Source organism: Hibiscus syriacus, unplaced genomic scaffold (genome assembly GCF_006381635.1).
Source record: "Hibiscus syriacus cultivar Baekdansim isolate YM2019G1 unplaced genomic scaffold, ASM638163v2 tig00110705_pilon, whole genome shotgun sequence".
Classification (NCBI taxonomy): Eukaryota; Viridiplantae; Streptophyta; class Magnoliopsida; order Malvales; family Malvaceae; genus Hibiscus; species Hibiscus syriacus.
Window position 1 is genome coordinate 902,410 of NW_024062831.1, and position 25,464 is coordinate 927,873.

Below are 25,464 nucleotides of genomic sequence, written 5' to 3' on the forward strand. Positions count from 1 at the left end.
TGCTGGTTTTATATCTTAAAAACCTACATAATTGATGCTTTTATTTTTGGGGATAAAGAGTATAATTAGAGGTTTTGGGTTACATCTACAAGGATATAATTGATGCTTTTATTTTTGGGATAAGGAGTATAATTAGAGGTTTTGGGTTCAAGCACGACATGTACAAGGATATTTGAGTGTATTATTGTCAAATGGTTCAAATTCTATCCAACAAAACTTTTCATCTCCATTGCTCTATCATGATTGATTGAATGCTAACGAGAAAGATATAAAACCAAAACCAATACAAAAAGATAGGAAAAAGATAAAATCCTCAACCTAGTTTTTTTCCTTGCATTCTGCAAAATTCACAACATTCAAGGAAGACCAACATAATAGTCTTTCTCCCCCCTAAAAACTTGATCCTTCTCCGAAACTAAAACCCTTACAAATCACTGCTACTACTGCAATATCATTATGAATTTGCAGTCGATGTATGCATGTATGATCAGCTATCCAACTATTCATTTTTCTTGACATAACGTGTGAATGCATATCGAAACGACTACAGACTTAAAAAACCTAAAGAAATGAGCACACCCATGTCACACATATAATCATATTCAATACTCGTATATGAATCCGAGTACATAACTTAAGAAGAAGCTGGAGTTCTTTCTACGGAAGCCTTTGTTGGACGTTGTTCTTTGAATCCCAACATCTTATTTATCGCACTGATATAAGCTTTGACACTGGAAACAACTATATCCATTCCTGCCCCAGTGCCACTGTCACCAAAGCAGAAGAGATTTCAATGCAGGTGAAATAGCTTAAAAAGGCAATAGAAACGAATGCAAGATGATTCTGTACCTAAATGTTCGATGAACAAGTTCACCGGTCGATGCATGCGTAGATACGTGACTTTTTTCAGTGCGGATTAGAACGCGAGTCGAGGCTATAGCATCAATGCCTTCTGTGACGGCATTCATTGAATACTCAGGAAGGGAAACTGGTTCCTGTAATTGAAGAGAAAATAATGAAGAATTGATCCACAATCTCAGCAAAAAATATGTTAGTAAATAGCCTTAATTATAATAAAATCTGTAATCTTTAGACAAATTCTGAGTACTCTCAGTAAAAAAGAAAAGAAAAAAAGAGAGCACTGTGTCGAAACGATTTTTTCTTAAAGAGTGAAAAATGAAATTTTGAAAACCACATTAATTTATCTCGTTCAATCGATTTTTTTAAAAAGACAAATGCGATTTTTAAAAAACCCTCGTTTCGAAAATTCTGGATTTTCTTTACGATCGAAAAATACGGTTCAAAGAGTCGCCACCAATCTTTGATTAGGGTGTGATTGGGCACCCAAAAATATTTGTTATTTTAAATAAAAATTAATTTTAATTAAAACAACAAATTGAGGTATGCGTTACCAAAAAATGAGTTCGGGAGTCGATTACGTGTGGGGAAGGATCAGCACCCCCACAACGCCCTAAATCGGTACCTAATTGATTAATTAACGTCTTTGCAATGAACTTTACAAATTTGAATTTAATTTGATTTTTGATCCCATAAAACAAAAATATAAATTTAAAACATTCAAAAGCACTCAAATAAATTAAATTAAAATTACCGAGTCGTTTTAGAAAGATAAAGAATGTTCGATTATTTACAAATATTGAGACCAGATCTTAAAAGTTATAACAACATTTTCTCGATAAATTTAAATAAACGAACATTTCCTTTTCTTTTGTTCCCAAATTTTAGGTGACAAATTAATTTTTTTGTTTCACTTTCGGGATATACTTTTAATTTAAAATCATTAAAAGCGGACCTCAAATCAGTTATGACTGCCCACTTAATCCAATTATGTAATATTGTCGAGTTATGCTCATGAGAGTATCATACAATATGCAAAGACGATGTCATGCAAAGATCAATTAAATAAAAGGATATATTACATCTAAATCCATGTTTATGAACCATGTAATTACATATGCACACATATCACCATCATTCAAACCTAGGATAAGCATACACCCTAAACGAATCCTAACTAATCATACATACATACACATAAGAAACTTAAACATGAACTAAAATGAAACATGTAAAAACTTTAAAGTCTAATATCTAAACTACGGAAATCAAACACATCAACATTTAGGACGAAAATTAAATGAATATAAAATAAATAGACAGAATTAGAAACATGTAAACTTCGACCTAGGGACTGAAACGAAACATGGAAAAGTTAAAAGTGAAATGTCTAAACAATAAATATTAAAATACATTCATATTAAGGACTAATATTAAATTCGGATAGAACACAGAGACAAAATTAGAAACACGAACACAATGATTTAAGGATTAAAATGCATGAAACTGAAAGTTCAAATGACCCAAGTGTTGAATAACCCACACGAATCGGCCATTCCCAAAGTACTGTCGTTTTGAAGATATAATATATGTGTAATATTCTGAGCAACTTAAACCCTAGTCTCATTTATGTTAAACCGGTCCTCAGCGTCGTTCTTCACTCTCAGACTCCTTTATCCCTTTCTCTCAACCTTATTCATCTCTAACTCTAGACAACACAAAGCTGTCGTGGCCTCCATCCTCTAACGACCCTAAACTCCTTAGTTTTGAGTCTCTTACAACAAAAAATAGGACTTAAGGGTTACACTACCCCCCAACTACCACGGCCGAACCACACAACCACCGTGGTTCGCCCTCAAAAGCTCCGATGAGGAAAGAAAACAACGCACAAGGTACAACACTAGACCCTGAATCGAACCTAAACTCAACTTTCTTCTATCTTCACTATTTTTCTCTTTTTTTTTGTCTGAGAAACAGGACCAGCGTCCACAAACCACCGCTAGAAATGCTGACCTTTACTCAAAGCCTACCTCGTATCCTCTCAAGGGCAAGGTAAACTACTTGGTTTTCTTTCTCTATTGATTTACTTACTCGTATTCATACCATAAACACGTATAAAGCATTGAAAAATGAAACGGAAGAAAAAAAATATACCTTAATGAGTGCTATGGTTTTCTTTCGAACCAAAGGAAAAAGGAAATCTGGAAAATTTCTTTGTATTGATCTTAAAAGATTCTCTTACAATTGTTGCTTTCAGTTTTCTCTCTAATCCGAATACGAGAAATCTCCCCCTGTTTTTTTTTTGTTCTGTCTCTATCACTTCCTCTCCTCTGTGTAATTTTTTTGATGCCCCCCTCTCTTTTGTGTCTGTCTTTCCTCTCTGTATCTGATGGTTAATGCCTAAGAACCGACCCTCACCTCCACTTTGCTTTGGTTAACTCCCAATAACCGTTTTTTTTAGTTTTTTAGGATTTCACGTGGACTGGGCTTGGTCATTAGATTGGGCCTCCAACTACTCTGCTTCGGGTCTGCTCCGACTTATCCCCTGATAAATCAAGCATCTACAGCTGCCCCTATTTGCTCATTGTCGTGTAACGAGAATATGGCAAAGAACAAAAGATGATCGAATTTGTCTGGTCATGAGAACTTCAAAAAATTAAACCACTCACTGTTACGTCGGGATAAATAAGACTTGAAAAATCTTCAAATGACGAGCCTGCTCCCTATACCTTTAGGAAGTATAAGACTCAAACAATCTTCATAAAATGTTTATGCTCTCTATTCATTCAGAGAGTATAAGACTTGAACAATCTTCAATAAAACAGGTCCGCTCTCTATTCCTTCAGAGAGTATAGAACTCGAAAAATCTTCAATAAACAGGTCCGCTCCCTATTCTTTCAGAGAGTATAGGACTCAATCTTTAACAAACGTGTCCGCTCCCTATTCCGTCAGAGAGTATAGGACTCGATCTTCATAAAATGTGTCCGCTCCCTATTCCTTCAGAGAGTATAGGACTCGATCTTCATAAAATGAGTTTGCTTCACTAATCTTCCGTGAAGGCTTACAGATGGTTTGCTTCACTACTCTTCCTTGAAGGCTTAAGATTGACCTGTTTCGAAGGTCCAACCTGAAAATCAAACATTACCAATCATTAATGTATGTTTGAAAATATTATATTCAAAAATTTAGAATTTGATAAAATTTCTGAAAATCCATCTCCATCGCGAAAACTTGTCTGGAAACCATTGGATACGTGAATCTGCTTTGGCTCAGTTTTCGTATAAACATCATTCTTTTCAAAATCTCCAAACCAGTTATGTTCATCTCGATGCTTCAATATCTTCAATCTTCAACTATTCCTGTGAAACCTGTAAATATTTAAGTCATCATGCAATTATGAATGCCATGATCCTATTTATGCCTAAAATGTATGCAATTATGCAATTTAATGCGTTTTCTTCTTCGAATGAACTCCATTTCCTTTTGATCTCGATGGAACTCAGTTTCATCTTGGGCACAGAACATTTGACCAGTTCACCCCAGCTAACAATCTCAATTCCATATCTCTCGGCTTAACAGGACCTTGACTCATTTCTTTTTTGAAACCCACCAGTACCCATGACCAACTTCTTGATCAATGACAATCTCTTTGGGTTTTCTTATCATGGCTGAGATTTCTTATGAATTCCAAGATTTTAGTTTCCCGTAGCCACACAAGCTTACACGTTTAAACCATTGTCAGCTTCAGAATACCTGCATTTTCCAAAACCTTTTGCACAATAATACAAAATGATCTCATGTACTTCAAGTTAAGCTATATGTTTTAACTTTTCAAAATAAGATGCTTGCAAAAAGGAAATTAACAAGAAAAGACATCTCTCTATTTATATAAATACAGAGAATTTTAGGCAACTAAATGGCAAACTTTTAACTGGAAACAGTAAAAGAACAAAAGAGTAGGCGTCTTCAAATATCAATAATGCAAATGCTTTTGAACTGGCACGCCGTTAGAATGTCTCGAGTGTAGTTTCTGTCAAAAAGATCTCCAAAATTGTGATGCTTAAGAGTATGAAGCTACTTCTAAACTCCCAAATCTCTATCACTGGATGCCCTAAACCAATATTGAATCTCATGTGCATTCAATTTCTCTTGGTTATTTCAATCGAGACTCATTAATCTTTAGTCTCATCCCTGATCACCAACTATCATTGTTACTATCCATATCAGGAGCTCTTTCCACTTCCAAAATTGATTCAGAACCTCCACCATACACGAATTCTGAATTTAAACAAAACTCAATTCGCCTTTCGCGAGTTTTCAACTTGAGACCTCCTTTGGTTTCAAGACGCCTTTTTCGGGTTTTCATCTTGAACCCTCCTTTTATTTCTTTTTCTTTTTCTTTTTTCTTCTTTTTTCATTTTTCATTTTTTTTATTTTTCATTTTTTTCATTTTTTTCATTTTTCATTTTTCATTTTTCATTTTTCATTTTTCATTTTTCATTTTTCATTTTTTTTTCTTTTCTTCATTTTTTTCTTTATTCTTTTCTTTTCTTTTTTTTCTTTTTTCTTTTCTCTTTTTTTTCATTATTTTTCATTTTTCTTCAAGCGAAATATCTCTTAACAGCGTTAGAATTCACTGGATAGGGTAATTTTGATCCATCTATTTCAGTTAAGACTAGAGCTCCCCCAGAAAATGCTTTCTTGACAACATAATGTCTTCTCAATTGGGCATCCATTTTCCTCTGAAATCCTTCTGAACAGGCAAAATCCTTTTAAGCACCAAATCTCCCTCATGGAATTCTCGAAGGCGAACTTTCTTACCATATACCCGTATCATACGTTTTTGGTACATCTGACCATGACAAATAGCTTTCAATCTCTTTTCTTCAATTAAATTCAATTGGTCGTATTTAGCCTGTACCCATTATGCCTCATTGAGCTTTACCTCTGACAAAATCTGAAGTGAGGGAATTTCCACCTCAATAGGTAAGACAACTTCCATCCCATAAACCAAAGAAAACGGAGTTGCCCCAGTTGAAGTCCGTACTGAAGTTCGATAAGCAAACAGAGCAAAGGGCAACTTCTCATGCCAATCCTTATAGGTCTCAGTCATTTTCTCTATGAGCCTTTTAATGTTTTTATTAGTCGCCTCTACTGCCCCATTCATCTTTGGGCGATAAGTGGTGGAATTATGATGTTTTATTTTGAACTGCTTACAAATTGAGTCCATCATCTTATTGTTTAAATTCAACGTATTATCGGAGATAATCCTCTCTGGTAAACCATATCTACAAATGATCTCCTTCTTTAAGAATTTGCATATTGTAGACTGGGTTACATTTGCGTAAGAAGCTGCTTCTACCCACTTGGTGAAGTAATCTATGGCTACCAGGATGAAGCGATGACCATTTGAAGCTTTGGGCGAAATTTGTCCAATAACATCCATGCCACACATTGAGAATGGCCACGGAGCTGTCATTACATGCAAAGGATGAGGAGGAGTATGTATCTTATCTCTATAAATCTGACATTTGTGACATTTTCGGGCATAATTGATACAGTCTGTTTCCATAGTTGACCAATAATACCCAAATCTCATAATCTGCCTAGCCATAGCATGCCCATTAGCATGGGTACCACATATTCCCTCATGCACTTCTTCAAGAATCAATTTGGCTTCTTTCGCGTCCACACATCTTAACAAGACCTGATCCAGACTTTTCTTGTATAGAGTCTCACCATCAAGCACATACCCTGATGCCATTCTTCTAATGGTTCTCTTATCATTCTCAGTGGCCTGTTCTGGATAACTCTGATACCTTATATATTGCAAGGTATCATAATACCAGGGGTTTCCATCTTCTTCCTCTTCAATATTAAAACAATGGGCTGGATACTCATAAGCCTTCATTTCAATGGGCATCATATTTGAATGCTCGTTCATCTTAAACGCTGCTGCCAGTGTGGCTAAGGCATCTGCCATTTGATTCTCTTCTCTGGGGAGGTAATTGAAAGTTATTTCTTCAAATTCTTCAACAAGTTCCATAACCAACTTACGATATTCTACAAGCTTGGGATCTTTTGTCTCCCATTCTCCACTGAGCTGGTAAATTACCAAAGCTGAATCCCCATACACTTTGAGCATTTTTATTTTGCGATCAACGGCAGCTCTAAGACCCAGAACACAAGCTTCATACTCGGCCATATTGTTTGTACAATCAAAATTAAGCCGACTGGTGAAAGGATAATGTTCTCCCTCTGGTGAGACCAAAATTGCCCCGATTCCATGTCCCATGGCATTTGAAGCACCATCGAAGTTCAACTTCCAATATTTACTAGTCGATGTCACTGCTTCTTCTACCGAAATAGACATTAAATCCTCATCTGGGAAATCAAAGATCAACTGCTCATATTCTTCCAAAGCCCTGCTTGCAATGAATTTCGCTATAGCACTTCCTTTAATTGCCGTCTGGTTTACATACTGGATGTCAAATTCGGACAATAGGATCTGCCAACGAGCTAATCTTCCAGAAAATGCAGGCACACCCATTAGATATTTCAAGGGATCGAGCTTGGATATAAGCCAAGTAGTATGATACAACATATATTGCCTAAGCCTTCGGGTAGCCCATACTAAAGCGCAATACAACTTTTCAACGGGTGAGTATCTAGTCTCATATTCAGTGAACTTCTTACTGAGATAATAGATAGCTCTTTCTTTCTTATCAGTTTGGTCATGTTGCCCCAACACACACCCCATTGAATTTTCATAAATCGACAAATACAGAATCAATGGTTTTCCTGAGATGGGTGGCGCCAAGATTGGAGTGCTCGACAAATATTTTTTCACTGCTTCAAAAGCTATTTGACAATCCTCACTCCATTCCCCTGAGTTATTCTTACGAAGAAGGCGGAATATGGGATCACACTTTTCCGTCAGCTGTGAAATAAACCGAGCTATATAATTCAATCTCCCCAAAAATCCTCTGACTTCTTTTTGTGTTCGTGGGGCTGGCAAGTCTTGAATAGCCTTTACTTTATCTGGGTCTATTTCAATTCCTTTTTGGCTTACTACGAATCCCAATAACTTCCCAGATGTCACCCCAAAAGTACACTTATTTGGGTTGAGTTTTAGTTGGCATCTTCTTAGTCTTTTAAAAAGTTTTCTCAAATTCCCAATATGTTCTTCCTCTGTCTTAGCTTTGACAATCATATCATCGACATAAACTTCTATCTCTTTATGCATCATGTCATGAAATAACGTCACCATGGCCCTTTGATATGTTGCCCCGGCGTTCTTCAGTCCAAACGACATTACTTTATAACAAAATGTTCCCCACATGGTAACGAACGTCATTTTTTCCATATCTTCAGGGTTCATCTTAATTTGATTGTAGCCAGAGAAACCATCCATAAAAGAGAATAAGAATTTCCAGCAGTATTATCCACTAGCGTATCTATATGTGGCAAAGGAAAATTATCTTTTGGACTAGCTCGGTTGAGATCCCTGTAGTCAACACACATTCGAACTTTCCCATCCTTCTTCGGTACTGGGACAATATTCGCCACCCACTCAGGATATTTAGCCACTTTAAGAAACCCGGCATCAAATTGTTTCTTCACTTCCTCTTTAATCTTGAGCAGCATCTCAGGTCTCATTCTTCTCAGTTTTTGTTGTACCGGTTTACATTCAGGTTTTATTGGTAGTTTGTGAACAACCAATTCTGTATCCAAACCCGGCATATCTTCATATGACCAAGCAAACACATCCTTGTATTCTTGAAGCAATTCTATCAAAACTTGTCGACCTCTAACTGACAGAGTGGTACCATTCTTTACTTCCCTCTTATCCTCATCTGTCCCCAAATTCAAAATCTCAGTAGACTCTTTATGAGGCAGAACCTTCTTATCTTCATTCTCCACCATTTTCAGCAATTCAGAAGGCAGTTCGCATCCTTCATCATCATCACAATCCTCGATTTCCCCTTGACATATAGGCTTCTCGAAATCAATCTCCGGGTCAGAGTCATTGGCATTCATATTATTGATATCTGAGCTCCTGAAAAAATAATGAAAGAGAAGATATATATACATATATACATATGGGAGGATCTTTTCTCATATAAATAAATAGAAAGAAATAAATACATACATATATACAACAAAGAATGAATGAATGAAATGCATGGGAGAATGTTTGCCATTTGGAACTAACAGAATGCATCTTTTATTGAAAGCAAGAAAAAACAAACAGCTTAATCCTTTACGTAAAATCAACTATTGCCCCAGGGTATGAACAACAGGGAGAAAGTTCCAGTGCATTACTCTGTAAAAGATTTGTAAACTACAGGTAGTTCTTCCGCGGTCCAATTGTTCAACACGAAGCCCGGCGGTGCAGGATAAATGCCCATAGCTCTCATTTCCTCAAATTCATCATCAGTTATAACGTTAATGCCTAAATCTCCCAAGGCATCCTCAACCATCACCTCAGTGTTCCTTGAATTCCCTTGAAACATATGCTCCCCAGATATGAAAATGTTGCTCAACGGCGGGAAGATCATGGGTTCCCAGCTAAGGTCTTCACCAGCCAATCTGGCCTTTCTCACTTCCTGACCCTTCTTAATTCCCCTCAGCTTATCCCTCGGAGTTGGCTGATACCCCAAACCAAATCGATATCTTTTAGTAACAGGGCATATTAGATTCACCGGTCTTTGCAACTATCGACCTAACCCCTTTCCAACTTTCGCTCCTCTTTCAAGAGTCAATTTGAGCCCCATCTTGGTACAGTTTAACAATCGAGGCTTTGGTATATTTCTGCCTTCAGCCACAAACGTAGCTTTGAAAAACTCCAACGATCTGAAAGAACACTCGACGGCTTGCTCATCAATTTCAATATACGGAGCAGTAGTAGAAACAGACGCAATAATGTCCTCTTCAGCATGAATACATACCAACCTTCCATTGATCACAAATTTCAGTCTCTGGTGCAATGTGGACGGAACTTCACCGGCCTGATGAATCCAAGGCCTTCCCAACAAACAATTGTACGTAGGCATAATGTCCATTACGAGAAATTCCACTTCATAAGTTGCTGGACCAATAGTTAGAGGAACATCAATCTTGCCCAACACTTCTCTTTTAGTCCCATCGAAAGCTCGAACCACACTTTGACAGGTTCTCATAAGTGTACTATCTAATGGAAGCTTCTTTAGAGTCACTAAGGGCATCACATTCAAAGTTGAACCATTATCAACCAAGACCCGGGACAACACATGCCCTTTACATTTAACTGTGATGTGCAAAGCCTTCTGACTACCAACCATCCCAGAAGGGATTTCATCATCAGAAAAAGATAAAAAATTATCAACTTGTACATTGGAAACTAACCGATCCAACTTTTCAATGGACAACTCTTTCGGAACAAAAGTCTGGTTCAAAACCTTTAACAAAGCATTTCTATGAGCCTCTGAACTCAAAAGTAATGATAAAACAGAAATACTGGCAGACAACTTGTGTAACTGTTCCACAACACTATATTCACTATACTTCAGAAACTTCAAAAATTCTACCGCTTCACTCTCGGTTACTGGTTCATTGATAACAGGCTTATCTTCTTCTATCTGCACATCAACCTTTTTCCCCTTATCAACCGTAACCTTCTTCTCAGACTCCTTAGGTGGATTAAGAGAATAACATCTACCACTTCTGGTAAAGTGTCACACCTCATCTACTTCCTCATTCTTTTTTGTTACATCTCCCATCTGGCAATCATATCTCCTAGGCACTTGTTTATTATCCCGATATGGGAATGGAGATGGAGGTGTAATAACCACTTTTGGAGCTACCTTTTCAGTCAATCGATCCTTGGGAGTAATGATTAGGGGACAACTAGCATTGTAAACCCCTTTAGATGATCCTTCTGAAGCGCAAACTTCCGCTTCTTCTTCTTCAGCAATCTCTTTAAAGAATTCAATTTCTTTACTGTCCATCATGTCTTGTACCAAAGATAGGAAGTCAGGACATTTTTGAATATTGTGTCATTCACTGTTATGATACTGACATACCTCTCCACTGTTAAACTGTTCACCCATCAAACTGGGCTTCAACAATCCTACCTTGACCATCTGGCACCACACTCAACTCATGGGTGATACCACCTCACTAACATTCCTTACAAATCTCTTTCATTTCTCTTCAGTAATCGCGTTAACTCCTGCCCCTGCATGGCTTGGCAACGGATTCTGAGCTATATTCGGCTGCTCACTGTCACCAAAGTTGATGACATTCCTCGTTCTCAAAGCTTGGACAACCTTCTTAAAACCAGTACAATTCTTAATGGAATGCCTAGGGTTCCCTGCATGGTACTCACACTGAGCACTAGCATCATACCATTTGGGAAAAAAAGGTTGCATTGGTGTCACGTGATACGGCGAAACCACATGCCGATCATACAAAATCTGAAATAATTCCTTATAAGTCATCAGGATGGGGTCAAATTGAGGCCTCTCTCTCCTCTGGCCCCTTGCCCTTTGTCTATTATCATTTTGTGTTGAAGACCCTACTCATTGAGGACGGAAAACAGTGATGTTATTAGAATCGTACTGCCTCACATTACTGACTTCGTTTTCCTTTTTCCTCGTTGGTGGCCTCTTACTAGACTCTCATCCCTCGAGCTTTCCACTCTTAATCGCCATTTCAATCATTTCTCCTGCTGTAACCACATCAGCAAAACTTCGATAAGGATTACCGATAAGATGCGAGAAAAAAGGAGCCCTTAAGGTATTGACAAAAAACATATTCGTTTCCTCCTCTTTCAATGGTGGATGGACTTGTACCGCTACATCTCTCCATCTTTGAGCATATTGTCTAAAACTCTCGTTAGACTTTTTTTTAATTCCTTGCAACATCATCCTCTTGGGCCTAACATCTTTCACATGTTTGTATTGCTCAAGAAATGACTTAGCCAAGTCTTTCCATGATTTAATATTAGCTCTACTCAGCTGGTTATACCACCGGATTGTCGAGCCAGTTAAGCTTTCCTGAAAGCAGTGTATCAACAATTGATCGTCCCCTATGTATCCGGTCATCTTCCTACAAACATCGTGATATGCGCAGAGGGACACCTAGTACCATCAAACTTCTCAAAGTCAGGAACTTTGAACTTTAGAGGTAAAACCAAATCCGGAACTAGACTTAATTCCTTTGCGTCAAATCCATAGACACTAGTATCTTCCTTCATGGCTCTGACTTCTCTTTCTAGCTATTTCCATTTCTCTTCCAACGGATTAATTTGGTCCTTCTTAGCTTCTTCATCAAGGTCTAGAACTTGATGATATTGATGTTCTTCCTTATATGAACTAGATCCAGGCTGTACGTTAACAGAAGCACCGACTGGATTAATATGCACCTTCCCGACATGAACAGGGGTCACTTGAACGTTCTGAGATTGTTCAAGGGTTAACCATGGATGATGAAGTGGGTCCTCAGTTACACCTTCTGGCATAGGGCTTTTCCCATGTTCTGGATTTCTTCCTTCCAACATACTCGCAAACTTGGCAAGCATCTCATTTTGGGCATTCATCATATCTTATTGTATTTTCTTGATATTATCTTGTAACTCCAACTGGGCCTTCTCAATTTGGGCAAGTTTGTCCTCCATAACTTTCTTCCTGGTTCTGTAGATATGCTTGGGATTTTCCAGTATTACTCTGTCACAGAGTCATTTTGTTATCGCTGATATTTATTAATGAATATGAGATATATGATTATGAATGAATAAAATACGATGCAAAAATTTAAATGTATTAAAAATACATATGCAAAATGCAGGGTGTTGATCCTGGAACGACTCCTTAGAACAACTCTTTATATTAGAATGACGTTCAATTACAAAGTTGAAACATATCACAAATAAATCTGTACCATCTCTCCTATTTGTTGTACATGTGCTAGCAACTCCACGATCTTCTGGTTTTCTTCAGCCTCGGGATCCAGTTCTTCAATCACATCAGCAGCTTCCTCAGATAGAATGACCAAATATTGAGCTATTCTTCGCGCGTGTCCTAGGTAACAAGCAATAAGATCTTCTCTTTGCTTAACTCTCGCCTGAGCTCGTTCCCATCGAAAACGCCATTGTATATCCCCCTCATAAGGAACTATCGATAGCTCACTTGCCTCTGAAAATCTTGAACCATTGCTTCAAGCTCACTCACTTGTTTTTTCAAACTCTCAACTTCCCCATGGCTTGAGTTACATTCCCTATTTCGGTATTGTCGTAATGTAGTCTCTAAACTTAAAATCCTCTCCTTCAACTTCTCGTTATGGGCTTGACTCTCTTGTAATTGCTGCTCTAAAGAATCATTTTCTTTCGATAAAATCTTCACTTGGTGCCTGCTTTGTTTGAGCTCTTCTTGACTCTCTCCGGCTACTCTCTTGAGGCTCGCCACCTCTTGCCTCAATTCGACAGACTTACTCGAGCTAGAACCTACCTGAGCTTTTACCATTCGCTGATAAGTTGACCGAAGATCGTCAAAATCTAGCCAAAGTTGCTTCTCTACTTTTTCAATTCGATCTGCTCTACTCTTCTGAATGTCAATCTCCTCTACTCTTCTGAATGTCAATCTCCAATCCCTTTTGATACACTTCATCTTCCAGCTTCTGCAAAGTCATTCTCCATTGTCTCCGTTCTGCTTCGAAATCGCGTTTAGCTAACTCTAATAGAGATGGCACCACTCTCAACTGTTCCTCCACCGGCTGAATATTTTCAGGATTCACTATCGGGATGTTGTCATTTACTCGACCGCTTCTCCACTGATTGTACTCTTGAGATAACTCGAGATCATAAGTGAACAGATTCACACGACGAGTTTGCTTCCAGGCCTCAGCAACCCATTTAACTTTACCCTTATACTGATCTCCTTTGAATGCAAAATCCGACCCTACCAAGTCCCATGTGGTTGGAATGAACTGCCTTGACCCATACTGTCTGGAAACTAGTAGCGGTGCATACCCAACAGAACCCCATATACTTGGTAAAGGAACCCAATCTCGCTCTCCACATCGGTAAAGTATAGCCGAATAGACATTCCACGAAGCTCGCCACAAAATATCACCGTCTCTGATATCTTTGAAGATGACCATCAATTTTTCTTCGGTGAAGCCCCCAGGCCATTCTTTAGAAAGAAAATCCTTCAAAGGCGAAAACCCCTCTAGAAACAATCGTCCTGGTGCTCTTTCAACATGTTTGAAATGACTCAGAATCCACACTAGCAGCAAAGACGCACATCCTATAAAGTGTCATTCTCCCTCGTGCCTACAAGAACTCAAAGACCGGAACGTCTCAACTAAAATGGCTGGAACATGACCCACGTGCTTATCTAATCTTTCAAACAGGTCAACGACTGATACGTCTACATATCCTAGCACCTTTGGAAAATAACGAGCCCATAAATCCCTAAAGAAAACAAGTCAAGTTTCTTTCTCTTATCAGGGTGATGATCAATTACTTCTTTCAAAGCAGCCCCAGAGATACACTCACTGTCTCCCTTCTTCTTAATGTTTCTGATTACCCAATCTTCACTCATTCCGGTTATCAATAGTAATTTCTTCTTAAACGAAGGAGTGACTGGCAGCTTGGTATATACTCTATCCATCTGGGACCTCGAACAACGGACCAAAGCTTGATACTCCTCTATTGTTGGTGTTAGATCCACTCTACCAAATGTGAAACAACTGTAAGCCGGATTCCAGAATTGCGCCAACGCTCTAAACAGATTTCGGTCAATAGGAACATCCAGAAGATAAGGAATATCACCGTACAATTGATAAAACATCTCCTTATCGGCTACTGTCCATCTTCCCCATATCTCCTTTAGCTCACTTAGATCATTCTGACGCACGTTGATGTGAGTATAACCAAATAACTCTGACACGTATCCAGGCATCACGCTGTCCCCATTGGTAAGTTGGGACTGTTCCGACCACCTCAGAACATCGGCATTGTCCTCAACCTATTTCTGAACCGTTCATTCCATATTACTGGCCTTCTATATGGACATCGATCCCAAATCAACACCATGTAATGGATAGTACAATGCAAAACAAAAAAGAAACAAGGCAAAGACAACAAGAGATCAATTAGCAAACATAAAGCAATTAAGTCGGGATAATAATTTGTTCAAGAATCCTACCCACACATGTTGGCTACCCAATCATGCTTTATCAGATCCTACCCAACATGATATCTACCCCCATGCCTCGTTATTCACAAAAAGAAATCTTAACCGCATGATATCTAATTCGCACGCTTGTTCGAAAAATAAACCTAACTGCATGATATCTAGTTCGCATGCATTTATTCGAAAAAACGAAAATAAATGACTCAAAAAAGCTTTTCCTTGTGTACCCTCCTCACGGGATTCTTAAGGTTCGGGTTAGGCTCCACCTAAATTCAGGCTCTATGTTCACTATATGATGGGTTAGGTTCTAAAGTAATAGGTTCTCGAATTGTCCTTGTCGGTGCCCCCTTGGGCTGCCGAACCCTCAATCCTGGCCCATCACAGGCTTTAGGGGATCGAGTTCAATTTCGAGGGAACACACCTCCTTATGTCCATGCGGAGGTGAATACCATCACGAGGACCATAAGGCGTGAGCTCCAGGAGCGATCCACTATCCCATGCGGAGGTGAAAACCACACGAGGGCATAGTCTCTCACTCCTACTTAATTAGGATGAAGCGGAGTTTTAGCTCATGTCATGAAAATGCAACTGTGCAGTGTGTGAGGAAAAGCGAAAAAACACATAATAAAAGACACTCAAAATCAATTCCTAAAACAAACAATTATTTTGAAATCATTAACAAACAGATTAGTACAACTATTTAATTGTCAATCGAATTAAATTAAAGAAATCAAAATACAAACAAAACTTATTAAAAACCAAACAAGGGATCAAAAACCAAATTAAAGCGAATTTATAATTTTCAATTGCAAAGACAATTAATTAATCGACTATCGGCCTAACTCTCTAAAAAAAGGTCCCCAGCGGAGTCGTCAAGCTGTCGAAACGATTTTTTCTTAAAGAGTGAAAAATGAGATTTTGAAAACCACATTAATTTATCTCGTTCAATCGATTTTTTTAAAAAGAAAAATACGATTTTTAAAAAACTCTCGTTTCAAAAATTCTGGATTTTCTTTATGATCGAAAAATACGATTTAAAGAGTCGTCACCAATCTTTGATTAGGGTGTGATTGGGCACCCAAAAATATTTGTTATTTTAAATAAAAATTAATTTTAATTAAAACAACAAATTGAGATATGCGTTACCAAAAAATGAGTTCGGGAGTCGGTTACATGTGGGGAAGGATCAGCACCCCCACAACGCCCTAAATCGGTACCTAATTGATTAATTAACGTCTTTGCAATTAACTTTACAAATTCGAATTTAATTTGATTTTTGATCTCATAAAACAAAAATGTAAATTTAAAACATTCAAAAGCACTCAAATAAATTAAATTAAAATTACCGAGTCGTTTTAGAAAGATAAAGAATATTCGATTATTTACAAATATCGAGACCAGATATTAAAAGTTATAACAACCTTTTCTCGATAAATTTAAATAAACGAACATTTCCTTTTCTTTCGTTCCCAAATTTTAGGTGACAAATCAATTTTTTTGTTTCACTTTCGGGATACACTTTTAATTTAAAATCATTAAAAACGGACCTCAAATCAGTTATAATTGCCCACTTAAAACATTTTTAAATTAAAAGTATATTATCCTTAATCCAATTATGTAATATTGGCGAGTTATGCTCATGAGGGTATCATACATTATGCAAAGACAATGTCATGCAAAGATCAATTAAATAAAAGGATATATTACATCTAAATCCATGTTTATGAACCATGTAATTACATATGCACACATATCACCATCATTCAAACCTAGGATAAGCATACACCCTAAACGAATCCTAACTAATCATACATACATACACATAAGAAACTTAAACATGGACTAAAATAAAACATTAAAAACTTTAAAGTCTAATATCTAAATTACGGAAATCAAACACATCAACATTTAGGACGAAAATTAAATGAATATAAAATAAATAGACAGAATTAGAAACATGTAAACTTCGACCTAGGGACTGAAACGAAACATGGAAAAGTTAAAAGTGAAATATCTAAACAATAAATATTAAAATACATTCATATTAAGGACTAATATTAAATTCGGATAGAACACAGAGACAAAATTAGAAACACGAACACAATGATTTAAGGATTAAAATGCATGAAACTGAAAGTTCAAATGACCCAAGTGTTGAATAACCCACACGAATCGGCCATTCCCAAAGTACTGTCGTTTTGAAGATATAATATATGTGTAATATTCTGAGCAACTTAAACCCTAGTCTCATTTATGTTAAACCGGTCCCTAGCGCCGTTCTTCACTCTCAGACTCCTTTATCCCTTTCTCTCAACCTTATTCATCTCTAACTCTAGACAACACAAAGCTGCCGTGGCCTCCATCCTCTAACAACCCTAAACTCCTTAGTTTTGAGTCTCTCACAACAAAAAACAAGACCTAAGGGTTACACTACCCCCCAACTGTCACGGCCGAACCATACAACCACCGTGGTTCGCCCTCAAAAGCTCCGATGAGGAAAGAAAACAACGCACAAGGTAGGTATGACACTAGACCCTGAACCGAACCTAAACTCAGCTTTCTTCTATCTTCACTATTTTTCTCTTTTTTTTTGTCTGAGAAACAGGACCAACGTCCACAAACCACCGCTAGAAATGCTGACCTTTACTCAAAGGCTACCTCGTCTCCTCTCAAGGGCAAGGTAAACTACTTGGTTTTCTTTCTCTATTGATTTACTTACTCGTATTCATACCATAAACACGTATAAAGCACTGAAAAATAAAACGAAAGAAAAAAAATATACCTTAATGAGTGCTATGGTTTTCTTTCGAACCAAAGGAAAAAGGAAATCTGGAAAATTTCTTTGTATTGATCTTAAAAGATTCTCTTACACTTGTTGCTTTCAGTTTTCTCTCTAATCCGAATACGAGAAATCTCCCCCTGTTTTTTTTTTGTTCTATCTCTATCACTTCCTCTCCTCTGTGTAATTTTTTTGATGTCCCCCCCTCTCTTTTGTGTCTGTCTTTCCTCTCTGTATCTGATGGTTAATGTCTAAGAACTGACCCTCACCTCCACTTTGCTTTGGTTAACTCCCAATAACCGTTTTTTTAGTTTTTTAGGATTTCACGTGGACTGGGCTTGGTCATTGGATTGGGCCTCCAACTACTCTGCTTCGGGTCTGCTCCGACTTAGCCCCGGATAAATCGAGCATCTACACACTGATTTCTGACACCAAACCTTTATAATAAGATTAACAGCTTTATAAGCTGAATCTACGGGTCCAGTTCCGACCGAGCAGGCAACATGCTCTTTCCCATCAGCATCAATGAGTTTAACTGTAGCAGTAGAAAGACCAAGAGTTCCACAAGTAACCTGCATGTTATGTTTTCCATTGAAATTTAAGGCGGACAGGACAAAGGTTGCAGTTAAAAGACAGTTATAAGGGTTGCTGCTATCCCTAGTTACCTGTAGATCAAGAAGCTTCCACACAAATTCTGGTTGAAAAACTTCATCCGAAACCAATGTTATTAGATCAGCGTCAGTGACTCTCTGGAAAACCAGTAAATAACATAAACTTGTATCAGACGCTCTTGAGTTCTCAGACAACAGTTACTTTTCCCTTTTAAGAATCAGGATATCGTGGAAAACAACTCAACCAAAACATAGAAAGAACTTATAAACACTATGAAGCCAGGCATTCATAATCATCAAAAATCTTGAAAGTATATTTTCCAAAATTGCACTCATTCAGATCGAACTATTATAACACTTATTGTACGAAAGACCTAAGGTGGAAGAGATCCAGGAGATAATTGAAGAATTTTGTTCACCTTTTTTTGTTCAGCTACTTCTTTGAAGCTCCAGAATATGTTCCCAAGCTGAACATCGTCAAGATCATAACCAAGCTGAGGATAACAGGAAGAACTAAGTAATCAGATAAAGCAAAGAGATGTAATTTCATCGATTTTAAACTTGCATAATGGCACCATACCTCTTTCAATCGGTCTCTCAGAGCATGGCGTCCACTTCACCGGATAAGAAAAAGAAATACAGAGAAGTCATACGCTCTGTAACAACTGAATTTGTAAAAATTAAGCATGAAATAGGGAGATACCAACATGCTGAACCTATGAAATTCAGTTAGGGTTAATTTGGTTATCAGTAGTTTTCAGTTCAGTTTTTAAAGCCCAAAACAGAGCCCATTAACACCCACCCCCCTCCCCCCAAAACAAATAATAATAAATTTGAACCAGCATCATCCCTAGTGTGAGCAAACATGTTAAAAATCTAGGTCCAATTCTTTATATGCCCTAATGAGTTGAACATCTCGAAATGGATTAGACATACTACCCTTCCGGTATAATGAAACTTTAAGGACTTACTGAGCAGTACTCAACATGTAGTCATGTCCGACTCTAAGTAACAGAGCACCATGGAAATTGATTCATGAAATTGGAGAAAGTTAAAATTTCTATATATTTACACCCAAAGAAACTTGCCAGAAATTCTAATAAATTGACTGGACCTTTATGCTTGACAAAGATTTCTGATAACTTGTCCAGCTGTTCCAGAATACAAGGTTAACTGCAGTTCATTCATCAAATATATTAATGATATTAACCCATTTTTATTTTTGCAAGAATTTCTTTGGTGCCTAGCAACTCAGGTGATATTAACACCTTTGTTGCCCTTTGCCTCCCTTCACATCATCCAACAAACAGTCTCTTTCATAACAGTGAGGAAGTGTCAAGGAAAAACCTATGAACATATCCCCACCACACTACTGCACTGATTCCAACATCCCCAGATATTAATAATTAACAAAAAGTTTAAAATACTCATAAATATTGGATATAAGATATATTCACAAAGCTAAATCCAGGATTCTTTGTAATGGTAACAAATATGCTGCTTCTTATGTTAAATTTTCAATTATTTCTGTAAGACATTGTGACGTTGCATCCCCCCTACAAAATAAAAAGCACTTGTGCCATTTATAGCTCTTGCCACGCTAAACATTTTTCACCAACAACTTCCCTTTAAACTCTAGTTAAAACATATTAAAAGGAAAAGTATACAAAGGAAAATATTTTCTAGAAATACCTAAGTTTCCCCAGGACAATACCAGCTTCATTGGACCGCTCAAGCCCAATATCTTCAGGAGATATAATTTCATATGTACCTTTGTGCTTTAGCATTCCATCCTACAAAATAAAAAACATTTCAGAATATATATCTAATAGGTTTTAACACTTCTGTAAGTACATAGATGTGTGTGTGTGTGTGTGAGTTTGTGTAAGCATGTGGAAGATCTAAACAAGCCAACATCTTTCAGATAAAAATGTATCTTCTTTAAGTACACTCACACACGTCTGTGTGTGGAAAAGGAAAAGTTGTTAAATTCCTACAACATAAATTGTAGGTCAAACAACTTAGGGAGTCTGGCATTAGAAATTTCCATATTAGCATTGTAACACAACATGATAATGATAAGTGGGGCTAGAATAATAAAATAGTGGTTTGATTTATACCAGCATCACATTTTTAATAGACAATGGATTCTGATTTATTAAACCTATAGTTGACATGATGGAGAAGACCTATGTGATATAGCTTCACTTTGGCATCATTGTTTCACTCATCAAATTAACATGAGATCGAATATTGGTGCACAAACAATAATAAAGAATTTGAATATAAATACATATAACAATTACTGGAGAAGGAGAACAAGTAAAACAAGTAAATTGACAGGTCAAATAAAGATTGCTCCTCAAGAGGCCAAAATAATGGATAAAATAAAGTGTCTGGCTAAGTACAAGCATGACTTTGCATTATCATCTATAGGTAGCAACCTAAGCAATCTCCAAGCAACATCATGTAAGCATGTTTTTGGAAGAGTTCTCTAAAATAATACCCAAAAATTATCTCGCTTAAATTAAAGGTCTACATGAGACTGAGTAGATAGAATTCAACGTTCATATATCAGTTGTTTTTTTAAGTATGATAATAATTACACTTCCATCATCAATCAAGAAATAATAAACAACCAGAAACTTGATTGGAGGTTGACAAATATACGCAATCAAACAATAGAAACTCAACCTGGTGAATACCACTTTCATGAGCAAAAGCATTGGCTTCGACAATGGCCTTATGTGGCTGAACATGTAAATCCGTGTATTCTTCTACCTAACCAACCATTTCAAGTCAATAACAAACTCCAGAAATAATTCAGTCAAGAGATGCAATTTAGTTGTAACTGAAGTTGACAAAAGAATACCATTTTGCTTGCCATCACAATGTGTCGAGTATTGATTCCTGTATAAAGGCCCCCTAATACATGCTCACCACGACATTTTAAGGCCATCACAACCTATATAAGAAAAATAAAAAGTTCAACCGAGTCAAAACAGTAAAACAAACTACAGGTCATAGAATATTACAGGAACCGTTAGTTGAGGTGCAAAAGGTCAATTGCAACCAAAATAATAGTTTTAACATGACATTCAACACTAAAAAATGCAACCGACATTTTTCGTACTATCTAACCAAGATTATCAAAAACAAATTATCTGACCAACAATACTACTTTTGCCATGCAGTGAAGTATGAAAATTCAATGCAGGGGAGTGTCCATGTGTTGAATACATGCCTAACATGGACACATATTTTACATGACGGAAAGGATACGAAGGACAATGACACATCAAAAAAGTAAGAAAGAAATTGAACAGAATAAAAATGTGGTCAAGACACTATTGGAAAACCCGGACATGTGATGAATTTTTCATCTATTACTACCTGAAACATTCCAATTACATAATTATTCCAATATGGTAAAACTCAAAAGTTCACCTCCTCCATGGAAGCATTTCCAGCTCTTTCCCCAATGCCATTGATTGTTACTTCCACTTGCCTTGCACCAGCACAAGCTCCCTAAATTCATAAGAACAAATATGTAAATGCAACCCAAGTACATCTGAGTCTCACTGTGCAAAGTGTAAAGCAGTGGCCTACCGCTATACTGTTGGCAGTAGAAAGCCCAAGGTCATTTTGGCAATGTGTTGAAATAATAACATTTTCAATTCCTGGGGTATTGGCTTTTATATCAGCAATCAATTGCCCAAACTCACTAGGCATAGTTATGCCAACAGTATCAGGTATGTTGAGAGTTGTTGCTCCAGCCTTGATTACTTCACCCAAAATCTCATACAGAAACTCTCGGTCAGATCTGGTACCAACTCAAAGAAACAACACTGTCATGTCAATGAAATGAAAAAAAGAGTGTTTTATAGTTTTTAATCCCAAAAGCAGAGTACAGAAGATTCATACGCTAATGCTACTGCAAAATAGTAATTATTTAAAGCCCTGTAAATAATTTGTCCATCGCATACATAAACAAGCATGCACATTTTGCAGCAATATCTGAACAAGCCTAGGGGCGCAATCAAGCTTAGCTCAACCTGTTAAAAGCTCAAGCTCAACTCAAAATTTGAGGAACTAAACTCAACTAGATCTTGATTGAGTTTCACTTTCTAACACTTGATTATTAGGGTATGGGTTAGGTTGTTCTGCTATTGAGTTGGTTATTTATGTTCTTTGTTGGGTTTTTAAGCTTTATGTTGTTAAGAAGCTTATTAAGATGTGACTTTGTATTATTCTGATATTAATAAATTATTAGGTACTCTTTTTCTTCTTTCACTCTCTTCTCCTTCATGTTATTGTAATAACATGGAGGTTAAGAAGGGGTTTTAATAAGGCTACCTTATTTTTATAGAAAAAAAACACTTGAGCTCAACATAAATATCAAATTGCTTGAACTTCTCGATTAAGCTTTATTAGGCTCAGTTAGTAAAAGAAAATTAAGCTCAATTCCCATGCCCGAATTCAAGCTCAATTACTTGTACTAGAACTCAAGCTTGAATTCGATTTGAAAAATTTTAATACTAAATAATATACATTCGCAACTAGGTTCACAAATTACTTGAATTTGGCTCACTCAAGCCGCTCAAGCTTGACTCACAAATAACAAAGCCAAATTCAAGGTATTTTCTTAATCCAAGTCGAACCCAAGCAGTTTGCAAGGAGAGGGAAACCACTAATCAAGCTTATAGCTTCCACCAAAATGGTTTCGCTTCAATAAAATGCAATCAAGGAAAAAAAATTCAAACCATAATTTAATTTCCTTTCTTCGATTTTAATCCGATCATCAGAGAATAGTCTTATTTATCTGTTTTACTCTGGCTGGTGACGTGCCTATGCATCACCACGATGAACTCCCCTCGCCAATTCTGCACTTGTTGTTCGTGATTACCGTTTTCGTTGACGTGGATCATAGAGGTTCTATGGTTTCAAGTGGTGAGCCTGATACTTCTGTAAGGATGATGTACTACTTTGTTCGATGCTTTTTACAAGGGGTTTTGTTTTAGTTGATTTGAGGATATTTTGTTACTTGGAATAAAATCGTGTTATTATTTTTATTAAAGTTAAATAAAATTTAATAATTAAATTTTTAAAAATATTATTATAAAAATACAATGACTAAACTCTAAAGTAATAACATGATAATAATTGGATAACTAAATAAGTTAATTTGCCTATTTTATATAAGTCGTTGATGTAAAAACGCAACCGGTCTATGTAGTTCGGTAATCTGCATAGAATTGTAGACTCGTTGAAATTTTTGAAAATGGATTTGCTTGACAAGTTAGTCGAACCAGAGTTGTAGTGAGTCCTTGTTCGAATTCAGCTCAGCTTCGATAAGGTGTGAGACATTTTCAGGTTCCAACAGTTCTGCACTTAAGGTGTTCGATAAATTGCCTCTATGGATTACCCTTCTTTCTTTTTCTATTCCCCCCCTTATTTACTTATTTTATAGTTCAGTAATTGGTGAACTTGGGAGCCTGTAATTTTTTTTATAAAGAAATGAGTTTCTGGTTTTTGTGTGGAAAAGGTAAAGTCTTTGGCTTTTCATGTGGGTTGAGGAAGGGATTTAATTACCAGCAGAGTTTCAGTTTAGTTAATGTTAAGTTCAAATGGGTTAAAGATAAAGCCTTGGATGCTGTTATTGCTGGTGAAAGAGACTTGAGAGCTGCCTGCAATCTTGTCTCCGTCCTTTCCACTGCTCCAAATGGTTGTCTTCCCATTTACCATCTTTCCCGACAACGTGGTCAATTGGGCTTGCCCCATGATCTTAAGCTATCCACATTTATCAGGAGATATCCCACAATTTTTCATGAATCTTATGTGTTTGACAGTGCTGGCACTCGTGTTCCTTGCTTCGAATTGACCCTTGAAGCCTTAAATCTTCACTATGAAGAACTTGGTATCATCCGAGACAGTGCGATGGATTTGATTAACAGGCTTCGCAAACTGCTGATGCTTACCAAGGATAGGACCCTTCCTTTACAGACTATTGACCAACTGAAATGGGATTTAGGATTGCCTTATGATTACTGCGATAGCTTGATCCCGAATTATGCTGATCTGTTTTCTTTGTTTCACCTTCCTGATGGTCGCATTGGTTTGAAGCTTTTATCATGGGATTATACCCTTGCTATCTCTCAATTAGAGAAGAATGTTGCCCTGCAAACAGAAGATGATTTGAAAAATAGCTGTTTAGCCTTTCCCATACGGTTCACTAGGGGTTTTGGACTGAAGAGAAAGTGCATGGAATGGTTAAGAGAATGGCAGACACTACCATATACTTCACCTTATGCTGATGCCTCTCACTTGGATCCGCGTACCGATGTGTCGGAGAAGAGAATTGTGGGTGTGTTTCATGAGCTTCTTCACCTTACCATACAAAAGAAAACACTGCGTCAGAATGTGAGTAATCTACGGAAACCATTGTCACTACCTCAGAAGTTCACTAAGGTGTTTGAGCGCCATCCTGGCATCTTTTATATTTCCAAGATGTCAGATACTCAAACTGTTGTTCTTAGGGAAGCTTATGACTGTCAACGACTTATTCAGAGACACCCCCTTGTTGATGTTAGGGAAAGATTTGCAAGCATGGTGCGAAAAGGATTTTTGGATCGAAGCAGGGGCTTATACAAGAAAACTGCTGATGTATGTCGCACAGACCCATCAAAGATTGTTTGCGGTCATATCGGCGGTGGAGATGGTTTTGATTCTGAAGTGGAGTCAGATTATAATTTATTTTCCGAATACGATTCTGATGACTCAATTCATCACCCTTCCTAAATTAACCGGAACATCGGTCGGAGATGAGACAACCAGGGAGGAGAACAAGGTTGTTATTTTTAAGTTAGAGTCCAGCCTCTCTTCTTAAAAGGACATTTTGCAAAACACAGTTGGTACTCTTACAATAATTCAATCATGGTTCATATTTTGAATTTTATAATATTTCCCTGTTTCAATTGATTTTTATATTGTTTTAACGTATGATTAAACATTTTCATCATCAACTTGGCACCTTACCAGA

The 25,464-nt window shown here is 37.1% G+C and overlaps 2 protein-coding genes across 2 annotated transcripts; one reads left to right on the forward strand and one right to left on the reverse strand.

Moving 5' to 3' along the window:
- Positions 1–634: 634 nt before the first annotated feature.
- On the reverse strand, positions 635–23,353 carry LOC120138810 (2-isopropylmalate synthase 2, chloroplastic-like). The gene is made up of 12 exons (XM_039154213.1): positions 23,257–23,353; positions 22,035–22,258; positions 21,873–21,953; positions 21,298–21,390; positions 21,120–21,206; positions 20,118–20,218; positions 19,006–19,039; positions 18,845–18,919; positions 18,480–18,563; positions 18,252–18,386; positions 850–995; positions 635–767 (listed from the first exon to the last, which is right to left on the reverse strand). The coding sequence occupies exons 1-12, from the start codon at positions 23,351–23,353 to the stop codon at positions 635–637; spliced, it is 1,290 nt and encodes a 429-aa protein (XP_039010144.1).
- Positions 23,354–23,815: 462 nt separating this feature from the next.
- Positions 23,816–25,320, forward strand: LOC120138782 (protein WHAT'S THIS FACTOR 9, mitochondrial-like). The gene has a single exon (XM_039154190.1). The coding sequence runs from the start codon at positions 23,943–23,945 to the stop codon at positions 25,221–25,223; it is 1,281 nt and encodes a 426-aa protein (XP_039010121.1). The 5' UTR covers positions 23,816–23,942; the 3' UTR covers positions 25,224–25,320.
- The last annotated feature ends 144 nt before the right edge of the window (positions 25,321–25,464 follow it).